Source organism: Quercus lobata, chromosome 2, assembly GCF_001633185.2.
Source record: "Quercus lobata isolate SW786 chromosome 2, ValleyOak3.0 Primary Assembly, whole genome shotgun sequence".
Lineage (NCBI taxonomy): Eukaryota > Viridiplantae > Streptophyta > Magnoliopsida > Fagales > Fagaceae > Quercus > Quercus lobata.
Window position 1 is genome coordinate 62,497,405 of NC_044905.1, and position 13,883 is coordinate 62,511,287.

The 13,883-nt window shown below is 38.6% G+C and overlaps 2 protein-coding genes across 2 annotated transcripts; both read right to left on the bottom strand.

Annotated features, from left to right (window-relative positions):
* Nucleotides 1-1,861: 1,861 nt before the first annotated feature.
* On the bottom strand, nucleotides 1,862-3,298 carry LOC115968106. Its single transcript, XM_031087357.1, has one exon. The coding sequence runs from the start codon at nucleotides 3,296-3,298 to the stop codon at nucleotides 1,862-1,864; it is 1,437 nt and encodes a 478-aa protein (XP_030943217.1).
* Nucleotides 3,299-3,738: 440 nt separating this feature from the next.
* Nucleotides 3,739-13,760, bottom strand: LOC115976106 (WD-40 repeat-containing protein MSI4-like). Its single transcript, XM_031097210.1, has 15 exons — nucleotides 13,314-13,760; nucleotides 13,080-13,143; nucleotides 12,016-12,102; nucleotides 11,829-11,891; nucleotides 11,442-11,507; nucleotides 11,229-11,303; nucleotides 10,073-10,148; nucleotides 7,865-8,063; nucleotides 7,311-7,392; nucleotides 7,046-7,119; nucleotides 6,777-6,888; nucleotides 6,589-6,663; nucleotides 6,308-6,384; nucleotides 5,080-5,179; nucleotides 3,739-4,544 (listed from the first exon to the last, which is right to left on the bottom strand). Exons 1-15 carry the CDS (start codon nucleotides 13,601-13,603, stop codon nucleotides 4,434-4,436), a joined length of 1,551 nt encoding a protein of 516 aa, XP_030953070.1. The 5' UTR covers nucleotides 13,604-13,760; the 3' UTR covers nucleotides 3,739-4,433.
* Nucleotides 13,761-13,883: the final 123 nt, after the last annotated feature.

The window sequence follows — 13,883 nt, forward strand, 5'->3', positions numbered from 1 at the left end:
TAAGAGACTGAAGAAATGCATTTCATGATCAGAGAGACCCAATTGTTATGAAAACCCAATTTTTCCATGACTCTTTTGATGAAACCCCACTCGACCCTATCAAATGCCTTGCTCATGTCGAGCTTGACAGACATGAAACCGTCTTTGCCTTCAGTTTTGTGGTTCAAATAATGCATAAGCTCAAATGCCACTAGGACATTATCGGTTATAAGCCTATCTGCAGTGAAGGCGCTCTGATTTTCAGCTATGACATGGGGAAGGACAGCTTTGAGACGGTTAGCAAGGACTTTTGAGATAAGTTTATACGTGACGTTGCACAAACTGATAGGCCTAAATTCTGTCATTCTCACAGGGTGGCTTGTTTTTGGAATTAAAACAATATTAGTCTTATTTATTTCAGTCATGGACAAATTAGAGTTTAACACATTCAGCACCATATCAGTAATATCTCTACCGACAATATTCCAATATCTTTGAAAAAATATAGCGGACATACCGTCGGGGCCGGGAGATTTGGTTGGGTGGATTTGGTGGAGGGCCCGCAGGACTTCTTCACTGGTAAAAGTTCTTGTAAGCTCAGCATTCATGTCCTCTGTTACCCGGGTTGGAATGGTATTGATGACCTCTTCAATTCTATTGGGAGAACTGGATGTGTAAATTTTTGAAAAATAATCCACTGCTGTACGAGCAATGCTGTCTCTATCATCACACCAGCAGTCATCATCGTTCCATAATCCTAGAATAGAATTTTTTCTTCGTCTCTCCGAAGCTCTAGTGTGGAAGAACTTCGTGTTCCTATCTCCTTCTCTGTACCAGTGGATTTTGCTTCTTTGGTGCCAAAGGATCTCCTCACTATCCAGAAGACCATTTAATTCCTTCCTCAAATCATTAATTTCTACACTGTGCGAGCCATCCCGATCAAGAGTGGTTAGAGTATTCAGTAATTTCTTCTGCTCTTGAATTTTCTTAGGAATGTTACCAATGACATCTCTGCTCCATGAGGTCAGTGCAGAAGCACACAAACTAAGGTTTGAGTTGATACCTTCAGGTGTGTTTTCAAAATTTCCCCTGTTCCAGGCGGCTTCCACAATGTCGAAGCAATCATCCCGCTTGGCCCACAAAGCTTCAAAATGGAAACGCCTTTTCCGGCGAAGGGGAGAGGCTATAGAGTCAGTGATTCTCAGAATACAATGGTCGGAAGTGGAATCAACAACATGATAAACCTTGCAATTTCTAAACTTGTTTGACCAGTCGGAGTTTGCAAAGGCTCGGTCCAGGCGAAGATAAACCCGGTCACTATTGTCTCGCATATTGCACCAAGTATACTGGGGCCCTGAAAAGCCCAAGTCTTGAAACCCACATAAATTCACCGCCTCTCTAAAGCCATCCATTTGACGCTGAGTTCGAATAGGGCCACCTGATTTTTCAGTCACAGACAGAATTTCGTTAAAATCGCCGCAGCAAAACCATGGCAGAAAAAATTGGTTATTTAGATAAGAGAGAAGTTTCCATGAATCTTTCCTTAAGTTTGATTCGGGGTGACCGTAAAAGCCCGTGAATCTCCAGGTGAAGTTGCTGTCCTGCTCAGTGATGGTTGCATCAATGTGATACTGAGAGTAAGATTTAATTTCCAGATTTACGTCCATAGACCAGAAGAGAGCAAGACCCCCACTCCGACCCCGGCTGGGAACAATTAGACCATTAGAGAAACCCAGAGAAAATTTGATTTTTTCCATACGTTTGTGTTTTACTTTGGTCTCCACAAGGAAGACTAGATAGGGAGTCCATCGCCGCACATAATCGCGCAACGAATATACTGTCCGGGGGTTCCCAATTCCCCGGCAGTTCCAGCATAAGGCATTCATTGTGCCCGGCGGTGCTGCTTAGCAGCTACCGCCGATAATGCAAGAGTATGCTCAGAGATTTGTGGAAGCATGTCACAGAGTCTTTTTGGAGGATGAGTTTCATTTAAATTATCATCAAAGACTAACTTACCCGGTCTTTTATTCCCTGAGAGATTGTCTTTTTGCTCACCGTGGGCTTGCTTTCCTTTCTCACGGGCTATCCTTTTTATTTTTGGTTTTCCATTCTGCTGAGATGGTTTAGTAGGTGAATTGGGCTTCTGTGTATGAGTGGGGCTACTGCATCGGGTTGGGCTTTTTGAGGGGGGTTTGAGTGGGCTACTGACTTCTTGGGCTTCCTGGTGAGACTTAGAGGTGCGGCCCACTTCAGAAACTACATCCATATCTTCAGCGTTTGAGCCTACAGCCCCTTCCTTGTCACGTGAGGCGGAATCTGACTGGGAGAGTTTGAAATTTGAACTATCACTATTCTTTCCCTGGAAATCCGCTGCATTCGATTGTGAGCTTTCTTTTCTGTCAGAGTTTTGGGGCTTCGCAAAGCCTCTGCTTTCTTGATTTACTTGAATTTCCATAGGTGCCCCTGGTTTGGAGGTAGAGTCCGATGGGTTTGTCCTTGTTGGAGCCGATCTGCCACTTGACCGGCCTGAGTGGACGTCTTCAAAGCTCCAACTATTTGAAGATTTTTGCCTATCCCCACTGTTTTTCTGGCTGCCTGTGGCCCTCAGCCATTCTCCATATTGCTTGGGGAAATCCGGATTACCAGAAGCATTTTGGCAGTGCTTTTCATCATGACCCAGGAAACCACACACATAGCAAAAGGAGGGCAGCCTTTCATATTTAAAATTAACCCAGGTTTTCTCCCCATCACAGTTGAGAATATTACCTCCTCGGCGGAGAGGTTTGTTGAGAGGGATATTAACTCTGATTCTTAGAAATCTAGCTTGCTCCGTTAGCCACATTCGTTTATCAGTTTCGAGGTAGTGCCCCAAGCTGTTGCCTAAATCTTTTCCAACATCTTCAGATAGATTTTCAAACGGCAAGCCCCAAATTTGAACCCAGAAAGGGGCATGAGTGAAGGTGATGTTGGTGGCTGAGAGACCCTTTTTCCATCTGCAGAGGAGAAGCAGGTTGTTCTCGAAATTCCAAGGGCCGTTCCTTTCAACCCATTCCAGTTGGAACCCTGAGTTAAACTTGAATTGAAAAAGGTTTTTTCCCACATCCACGATTCGCAGATCTGATCCCATCTTCCAGGCGGCTCTGAGGGTATTTTTCAAAGCTCTCTGGTTATGTTGTCTATCCGTGAGGAGCTTGCCGAATAAACTAAGAGCACACTCCTCCATTAAGTCCGATCTGTTCATGGAGGAGATCTGGATGTCTTCTTCTTCATCCTTGGTGAGGCGTAAGTGTTGCAGATCCTCTATTACAGACACGTCCATTTTGCTGAAGGTAGAAGGTAAGAGTAAGGTGAGGAGAGTAGGTGTTTGGAGGTTAAGAGAAGGGAAGACCCTTAAGCAAGGGGGAAAGAGGCTCGGTGAAACCGAGAGGGAGAGCTCCTAGGGAGAGAGAAAGCTCCTACTGAGGGAGAGTTTTTTTTTTTTTTGAAAACCCAGTTATATATATACTTGTCTTTGCTTTGATTAAAGGGTGCATTAAATTAGGGCAAAATCAAGTACACATTAATTTGGGGAATACAATGCCCCTAGCCTGCCATCATTTTGGCTAACAACAAAAAAGAAGGTTCCTTACAAAGGATGAAAGAGCCATCAAAGTGATATCCTTTCTCTCCCTGTAAATCCTAGTTGCCTTTTCTGTGATTTCGTGTGAGGATCTTGAATCTAGAAACCGAAAAATTCATCCCATAAGGTTAGAAGGAGGATACCAAACCCAACAGTCGAGAACTTAACGATTGCAATCTTTAGTAACATACATAACATCTTCGTTGTACAATTCCACAACCACAAAACAAAACAAAGATATTTACTTAGTACCAATAGCTACAAACAAAAAACTATACCTTTTCTTATATAACTCCGACTATTTACTTTAACTAAACAGGAGGAATTCCACTTCGCATGCAATACCAATTCCAGAAACACTTACCTACAGAAGGGAAATATTTTGATGACAAACCAGAAGGCTTGCTACTGGGCTGCAGTGCCAGAACTGGCACTTCTCCAAGCAGCAAGAGACGCAACCAGGTCAAACAGCCCTTCTTAACGGCCCCCTTGCTGCCTTGGGTAAAAAAGCACCACATTTTCTTTTTGTTCTCAAAAAGTACTCATCAGTATTAGTTTTACTAAAATTTGAGCAAAAGATTAAATGGAGGTAATAGTTTTACTAAATTGAACATGACCCGGAAAGGCCCAATGTAAACAGCCATTTCCTGGCCTGAATCTCTGGAGACTCAAGAAATTTCCTACACCCCTATCGTTGTCACCTTGAATGTCTGCAGAAGCATTACTACAAAAACATTGCTAGCAATTTCCCCGCCTAGATACAAAAGTCTCTAAATCCATATAGTAAGCTCCTACAAAGATTTGCTTCCTGTTATTTTACAGGTGCTCAAATTTTTCAGGACTCTCGAGCCTTTGAAGCACAAGAAACCACATGCGACTTGAATTTCTCAAGCTCTGCTAGAACCTCCTCTTCAGGCCTGTAGATCAGATCACTCATCCGCCATATCTGCACAAATTAATTTATTTTGCATATCAATTGAAGTCCCCTGAAACAACTCAAGGAGAACTTTTCTATAAACTTAATTACAAATCAAAGATAGGACTGGAAAGGAAAGAGGTATTTCCTTTTTCTTGAATAAAAGTGGATTGAAAAGGTTACTATGTAAAGCTATTCCATCTCACCACATTCAAATAATCAAATGAATATACTGGGTAGGACAAGCATTATGAAGTACTAAGTTTTAAAATTTTCATCACTATAACTCTATTTAAACGTTATTCTTCTTGTAAAACTCTTTGCAACCATCCTGCAAAAAATTTTGTACAATGACATTGCAACGAATTATGGGATATATTTCCAAGCTTATTTCCTCCATTTGCATCGATCCTAACTCCATCTCTCATAAGTTGCCCTTCTTTCCCAGTGTGCAAGTTTAAATGACAAAGAATTCTTAAATTAATTTCCCTCCTGGTCACCTACATATTCATAATTTAAAAGCTTATGCAAGGAAATAATTAAATGAAAATCAACATCCTGATACCTGCAATGTCCCTCCTCCACCAGTGGTATCACAATCATCAGACACACTCACAATTGTCCATGGATCAAATGCATTCCAATGGAAGTCAACAACTTTGTCCCTGCATAAAAGTGAAGACTTTATGAGTAAATCAGATAAACAAACACTTTGAATAACTCTAGCTATAAACCTCAAAAAATATTCATAATTATCTGATCAAACCATATAAGCCAAGACTTGTAAAAAGTGCAACACTATACGCTAGGCATCTCATAACATGCATTGAAATTTCCTAAGAGAGAAGCAATCAAAGGTGGACTTTTGAAATTGGAATATATTAACCGTTATAGAAAACATACATCAAATTGTCTCCTAATTTGCAAAGGTTTTTGATGCTACACGGAGATCTTAGCATATCTCATTCAGAAAAATATAATTTTAAAACAACCAATACCTCTGATCAGCAATAGTAAGTAAGCAAAGTAAAATTACCATGGTGAAACTTTCAATGAAGAGCAAGATTAGCTTTTCATAATTTAAAATTGCAAACCACCCCCTCTTGGATGGTGTATTAACATCTATGTCAGCTTTTCTGTTTGAATGCATTCAAAATAAAACCCACTTTATAGATGACCCCTATAGAAGAGGGGGGGTTAGAACCACCCTTCTAATTACTTCATTCTCTACCTCTATTTGAAAAGAATCCTTAGGAAAATGATTTTTTTTCCACCAAGCTAAAACAATATAATATGTCGATGTCTCTAGTAAACCAAAGCGATTAGTTAATAGCTATTTTGCTTGTAAACTAAATATACATATGGACGAAGATGAGATGACAGAAAATACAGGATAAGAAGAAAGAAAAATAATAAGGATGAAGAGATATGAAACAACAACCAACAAGTTCACTAAGGAGTATTTAATTGCCAATGAGCTCTAGCTCAACTGATACATCCACCCCTTCTAAGTTCAAGGGGCAGGTTGTGGGTTCACAAACCATTGGGTGGGTGTCCCCCACACCCGCACCCAAAAAAACAATAAGTGGCATTTGATTCAGGTCAATAAGTCAAGGAAACAATAAATAAATTAAAATATCAAGTTGATTAGAATATATATGATAGCTTGGTTCAGAAGAAGATTTAGTCAAAGGTACAACTGATAGTAGAAAAAAAATCATGTAGCTAAGACCTCATATAGCTGGAAAGTCTTTCATGAGCAAGTCAATGGGGTGAGAAAAGCATATTCAAACCTGTGCCCAGCATGTTGGAAAAACAAGCCAGGTGGAGAACTTGGACTTCTTGCTGCTCGCTCTACCTTCTTACTAACCTGCAATATAAAATAAGAGATTGCCAAAGAGAGAGAAAAGATTATACATTTTAGCATACACACCCAACATGAAAAGTGGCAAAACGATCAACCAGGCACACAACCAGAAAAGATGCTGCATATGACTTTAAAGACAGGGCATATGTTATCCAAGACACATGTAATAGCAATGAAACTTGGATAAGTACAGGTCAAAGTTTTTACCTTCTCATGATCCCAGATGTTTAAGAGACCATCCTCTGCAGAACTTCCAAAGACAGATGACTTGTCTGGAGACCACTGGAATAGGAGAATAACAAAAGATACAGATTAGCACTTCAGGAAACAAATATAACTCCCAAAAAAGTAGACGAATGAGAATTAAGAAAGACAACAAGAAGATTAATTAATACCTGAACACAGAGAACAGCAGCTCTGTGACCCTCAAATTTATAGATAGGTGACCCAACTCCATTTGAAGTGAGATTTCGGCGATCAAACATACGAACAGAGTTATCTGCCGACCTGGACAAAAAGTACAACATTTGAATTTATCTACTGAATTGAAGTAACTCCCTACCAGTGCAAACCATAAGGAAGCACCATCAAACCCAGAAGAGTATCACATGCCCAAAATACAGAGAAATGGCAAAATAGAAAGAAACATGAGATTATAACATACCCAGTTAGAATAAGGTTATCATCATGGGGATTCCAATCAACACAGTGAAGATCAGCATTATGTGCCTTTTCAACCTGTCACCAGAAACAAACCAAAAAAAAGAGCCAAATTTAATTCAACAGAAGCCAAGAATTTATCTTACAGAAATCTCCAAGATTCAAAATAGGCATTGATGATAATACATAACCAAAAACGCCAAATCAAAAACAAAAAATAGCCATCATTGAAGGAGACAAAAAAAAAAAAAAAACACAGGGCACATAACCTTAACAGCTGGGCTAGAACCAACTCGTGCATCCCATAATATGAGGCAAGAATCATCACCTACACTACAAAACTCCTGTGCACTTCAGCAGAGATATAAAGGTGTCAGAAATAGGAACAAATTTTAAACCTCAAAAGCTAATATCTTGCTGTGATTAAAATGAAGAATAAACCAAAAGCACTTCACTAGAAGTTGCAACCTAGGAATTCAAGGTGGGGATTGTTGATTCTTAGAAACTGACAATATTTTATTTTATTTTTTGACAAGATTCCTGAGAATTCCAATCACATGAGCATATCAATTCCCATGATATGCAAGAATTTCAGCTTCCACCTCTGATACAGGGAACACCAATTCTCACCTTAAATATGGTGTGTAGAGAATAGTTTTAAGCACATCCAAGCAATAACAATGTCAAGACTAGGGTTTATAATTAGAAAGCATGAATAAAATCACGTTTAACATGAAACATGAAACTTAACATTGCAAATTCTGAGAGAGAAATAACAAAGCACTCCTGGATATGCATGTTACAAAGATCATGCAAATGTTACCTCGATGGACAGAATGCCACATCTTCAACTGTATCCTCGTGCCCAATGTAGACACCCCGTGGTCCAACAGAAGGGCCATCAGCAGTTTTATCATTTCCTTCCCCAGGTTTAGAGTTTTGCTTAGTAATTGAGCCACCAGACACTGCAGATGTTGATATATGGTCCTGAATACTCCACAAAACCACGGACTTGTCCTTCCCTGCAACAATAATCTTTCTTCAGATGAAGATGTTCATGAGTCTTTTCTTTCTTCAGATAAAGAAAAAAAACTCATTTCCTCTAAACATAATAAGAATAGGAAGGACAGCTTGTGCTGGAAGTCCAAATAACTTATAGGGATCTGACATTCAACAGAATTTATCAAAGGGCCACAGGCTATAATGCTTGCATATTATTTTTTTGATAAAGTAAGAAGAGAATATTATTAATAAAAGAAAAGCAAGAGAAACAAAAAGAGTTCACGGTAGTGAACAATGGAAAAAAGAAACAAGAAAACAAAAACAGCCCCTAATCTATTCTAATAGAAGAAATAAAATCCATAAGGGAAGAACAATCCGAGAAACCCCAACAACGAGACCAATCAAAGAGGGTCCTCTGGCAAAACTCTAATAACTGAACCACAATTTTCCCCTCGTTCTCAAAAGCCCGCTGATTCCGTTCAGACCAAATAGTCCACTTTAAACAGCCTGGGACCAAATCCAAAATATCATAACTATGCTTCCCAAGCCAATGAAACCAACAGAATAATAAGTCATCGACTGAACTTGGCATGACCCAAATGATCCAAAACAACCAAAGCATATGCATCCACAAAGAATGAGCTATCGGACAAAAAAGTAATAAGTGATCCACAGATTCCGCATTATAACAGCACAAATAACATCGATTTGCCAATGGGCGACCACGAAGCATGAGATTATCCAAGGTTAGAATTTGACCATGAGCTGCTGTCCACAAAGAAAACCACCCTTTTAGGAACCTTAACTTTCCAAATACCCTTCCAAGGGAAGGTGGAGGGAGCAGCATTACGAATCTTATGATAGAAAGATCGAGTATCAAACTTCCCACTGCCATTAAGATCCCAACAAACCCTATCATACCCTCCACCCCTAGGGATTCGGGTTTGGATGAAATGAAGAAGGGAGTAGGAGGCCGCCAACTCCCAATCATTGAATTCCCTCTGAAATCTTAAGCTCCACACTCTGACATTATCGCCCATTGAAGGGCTTAACACATCAGAAATACAAGCCTCCTTGTTAGCTGAACACAAAAATAACTGAGGATAAAGACTTTTAAGACGGACATCCCCAGTCCACTTATCATGCCAAAAAAGAATACGAGATCCATTCCCCACCACAACAGAGAAATGCTTAGCGAAAGATTCCCACCCTTCACTAATACTCCGCCATAACCCACACCCATGGGCCTTACTACAAGCTCTAGTGCACCAACCCCCTTTTCCCTCCCCATATTTCATGGCTATGACCCTTCGCCACAGATGAGAGGTTTAATGGCCATACCTCCAAAGCCATTTCCCTAAAAGGGCCTGATTAAAAGGCACCAACTTCCGAATTCCTAAACCACCCAATTCACACGGTAAGCAAGAAAACTTACACAAAACTTACACTTCAACAACAAGAAAACTCTGCTTGAACTCATTTCTTTTAAAAATAATAAGAAAAAGGACAGTTCGTTCTGGAACTCCAAAAAACTTACAGGGATGCAACATTCAACAACATTCATCAAGGGCCACAGGCCCACAATAATACGTTACAAACTTGACTTCCACAAGGTAACTACACTTGAACTATTGAACATAACAAGAAAAGGACAATTTGTGCTGGACTCAAAAAACAATAACAAGGATGCAACATTCAACAAGATTCATCAAGGGCCATGGGCCCACAATGCTACATTACATATTATAGAACATAAAATATCACAAAAATTACACTTCCACAACATGCTTACCACACTTGATCTTATAAAAAATGCCAACAAAGGTAAAAGATGACTTAATCATCATATGATATCCAACAGAGAATAAGGCACAGTTAGCTCACTCAAATTACAACCATGTTTTATCTTAGATATCAAAAGGTGTTAATTCATATCATCTATGGTTGTGGAAATAACTAGACAAAGATTTGCCCAACAGTTTCAACACCTAATTGAAATAGCAGAAATAATTAAAAATAAATAATCCACCTCCAGATAGCACGTAGGGTTCAGTTGGGCACATTGCAAGAGCAAATTCTGCATTATCTTGATGTCCAGTCAAAATCTGCAGGAAGAATATTTCAATGTCCATATCATAAACAGGAAAAAAAAAAAAAAAAAGTACAGGCCATAGAGAATTTACAGGCTGACATTTTTTTTTTAACTAATATCAAATTATTCTCAAGAAATATATTCTTGAAGGCCCACAATTTAATTATATTATCTAAACAGGTTGTGATGCAAGAATATCCAGAAGATAAACAAAAGAGTTGTGTTACTACTGTTTTTTTTTTTCCAAAGGATTGCCTTTGTTACTTCTTTGGGCTGTTCATGTACTGTGGTTACCATTCCCTCGTATATACATAGAGCTTCAGAAACAATATACTGACTAGACAGTTCTTTGTCTTTGGATTAAATTTCCCACACCACTGTCAAATTTTATTTTTTGTAAAATATCTCTTACTAACAGGAATGTAAACAACTGAATTTACTGGAACATAGCTCACACATTCCCAAGGCTTGAACGCATAACCTCACCCACAACCCCATTCTTATGAGGGTGGTGATGCCATTTAGCCCAAAGGCCATTGGCTAAATACATAAACAATAACATCTAAAGAATAGAGGGGATTCCTCAAGTCATCAAGTACTACTCAAGAATCGATCTATAGTGGTTGGCCAACTTCACTGAAAACAAATACTGAGGTCAATTTTACTTGAGTCTATGGTGGAAATCAGCCAACAACTACCTAACTTAACTAATCCTAAGGATTAGTTTCAACTTCTGAGTTCTAATAGCCTTTTTACAACCCATGGGAGCAAGGACTGGGAACTTCTCCAATCCAATGTTACCCATCCAAGTAGCATGAGACCCAATGATTGAACGAAGGGCTGATTTCCACACGTGTCCCCTAAACCAATGCACTCATCGAATTCGCTTTTTTGTAGTGGAGTTAATCCCAGGGTTTCAAAAGCAACGCAATGTGACATCACAATACAGATCCAAAGTGAAGCCCTTTGTTTAGATAATAATGGATGAATTTTCCATCAATGGTAATTTAAGAAGAAATTAGAAAATAAAATAAATAAAATAAAATACGCACTTTATAATGAGAAAAAAGACTTTTTGACAGTAAATATGTACCAAATCTGGACGAGAATTTGTAGCTCCAAGGACAGCATGACGATTTGGTTGAGCTTCAACATCCCAAATGAGAACCTGAGTTTTAGTAAAATCCAACAATGAAAAACATTAAACATTTCAAATTAATGAAACATAGAAATCAAAGACAACTATAATATCCTCAATCCAATATATATATACATGACAAAATTAGTAGTTTAGTACAGCACATACATCAGGACTATCAGTATGAGTGGCCACTATCTTAGAGTTCTGTGGCAGCTCCCTGATTCTGTTCACCTGCAAAATAGTACTCAATAATTACTGCAATGAGCACCAAGTGATTCAATAATATGCAGGCACTTCCATCATCTATGACAGTAGAGCCAAAAACGAATAAAATTGGATAAAGACTCAACACAAATAGCCTTTTCATAGGAATAATTACAAACATAACTTCGTAAAATATCTACTCCACTGGTTTGCACAAAAGTAACAGTGGCATGCTTTCAAATTAGATTCAATACAAGGTAGGACCAGAAATAGATATTCCTCTTTATTTTTGTGCAGGTTGGTGAATTTATATGTGCAATTAGCAATTAATGAATGCACGGCTCATACCTCTCCAGGATGAATGATGGTCTTGAACTTCTTTACAAATGGTGAACGTGCTTCTTCATTGAACTGAAAAATAAAGAAATTGATGGTAACGGAATTTAGCTGTATTACATAACCTCATTGAAAATAAAGTATTGCACTAGAAGGAAAATATATAATAAAGCAGAAACATAACATAATAATGAGTCACCTGGGATATGTGCTCTGCGGCTGCAACCCTAGGTTTGACCACTTCACAATTTGCAATGACCAGAGTATTTGGAACACTACCATCAGTCTGACAACAAAAGAGAAGAAAAGGATTTATATGAAAGAAAAAAAAAGGCCCATAAACTTGTTTAACACAAGACAAGCTAATAACAAATTGCTGCATTAATATCAGAACAGAGTTCAACAATAGATCATATGAGTGTTAGAGATTTACAATGATAAGCACACAGGCACAAGAAACACTTGTATATAAAAAGCTCTTTTAGCACAACTAGCACCTCCTAGTGCTTCCAACGGAGACATCTAAGGCTCAAATTCCCCCTCTCTCATCGTAACCATCGAATTATCCAAAAAGCTCTTACCTTGACAGTTTATTGTCAAAGAATACATTTTAAGATTCAAATCATCTAAAAACCAAATTGATTCTTTGTGTCTTACAACAGGTAATTGAAATTGAGAAGGAAAAAAAAAAACAGTATGCATGAAATTTCCTAGCACTGCCCTAATATTTAAAATAGGATTATGATTGAAGAATAGTCTATTTATCTAATTGAGACAATGAGAAAATTTTCAAATTCATAAACTTGTTTAGTCAATCAAACATACTTAAGTGGCCACATATTTAATTTAGCAATTAGAGCACTGCATCAGTGCTTGTACGAAAAAAATGTACCACATTTTAGCCAACCAAGCCTAAAATTCACCCACATCAGGCTGTTATAATAACCATGTAAATTTACACTGACACTATTCATTTTGCATTTAGTTTTTTTATTCTTTCTTTATTTGAAAAGAGAAACAATTAAGAAAATAAAATAAAATAATTAATATTTTAATGGAATGTGACATAAAATAGAAAGAGAAAGAGTAATTTCTTATGCTTAAATAAACAGGAATTTTTGCGCGCTCTTAAATTAGATCTCTATCCATTTCTTTTTCTTTTTTTTTTAAATTAAGTAACGAATTAAAATTAGATATCAATCACACAGTAATTATAGCTAATAAAGCAATTAATTGGATTAAATTGATACGAGCAGAAAATACCTGTTCAGAGAGATAGAGACGCTGGCGATTCTTGTAAGTAGCTTGCTCCAGCTGAGGGCCCCACCTATATTTAAATCATTGAGTTCAGTCAGTCTTTAAATAAATCAATAAAGCCCTAACAATAAAATATAAATAAAAAAATAAAAAGTAAACAGAAGCAAAACCCTAAGAAATGAGAGAAATGAGTGAGTGAAAGGGAAAAAGGAAATGAAAACCCTAGAAATAGAAAAATACCGGCAAGAGAGAGAAGGCCAAACGAGGTTGTGGTTGGCGAGCCAGTCGTAGAGAACAGGGACGAGGGTTTTCCACTGAGTGTACTTGTCGTCTACAGCGGATTGTTGCTGTTGTTGCTGCTGCTGCTGTTGTTGTTGTTGTTGTTGTTGTTGTTGGTGGTGGTGCTGTTGCTGTGCCTTCTTGCCTTCCTTGGGCTTCGCAGATTCGTCTTTCTTGTCCTCCTTGGGTTTCGGCTTCCGGCCCCGAGTCTCCTTCTTCTTCACCACCGGACCTTGCTGCTGCGACTCCATTTTCTTCTTCTGCTGCTTTGCTCAAACTTTTAACGCTGTAGAAAATGGGGGAATTTGTGTGAAGAGAGAAGAGAGAAGAGAGCGAGTATCTGTGTGAGTGTTTATGCTTATGCGAGCCTGCGTGCCTGTGCGTTGCGTCAAAGTCAGACTCAGAAAGCAGTTTAAGCCTAAAGACTAAAAGACAGTTGACAAGTCGTGCTCACTCATCTTGAGTGGCCTGGGCCTGGGCCTGGACCTGGGCCGGCTTCAAGTCGTACCCATCTTGAGTGGCCTGGGCCTG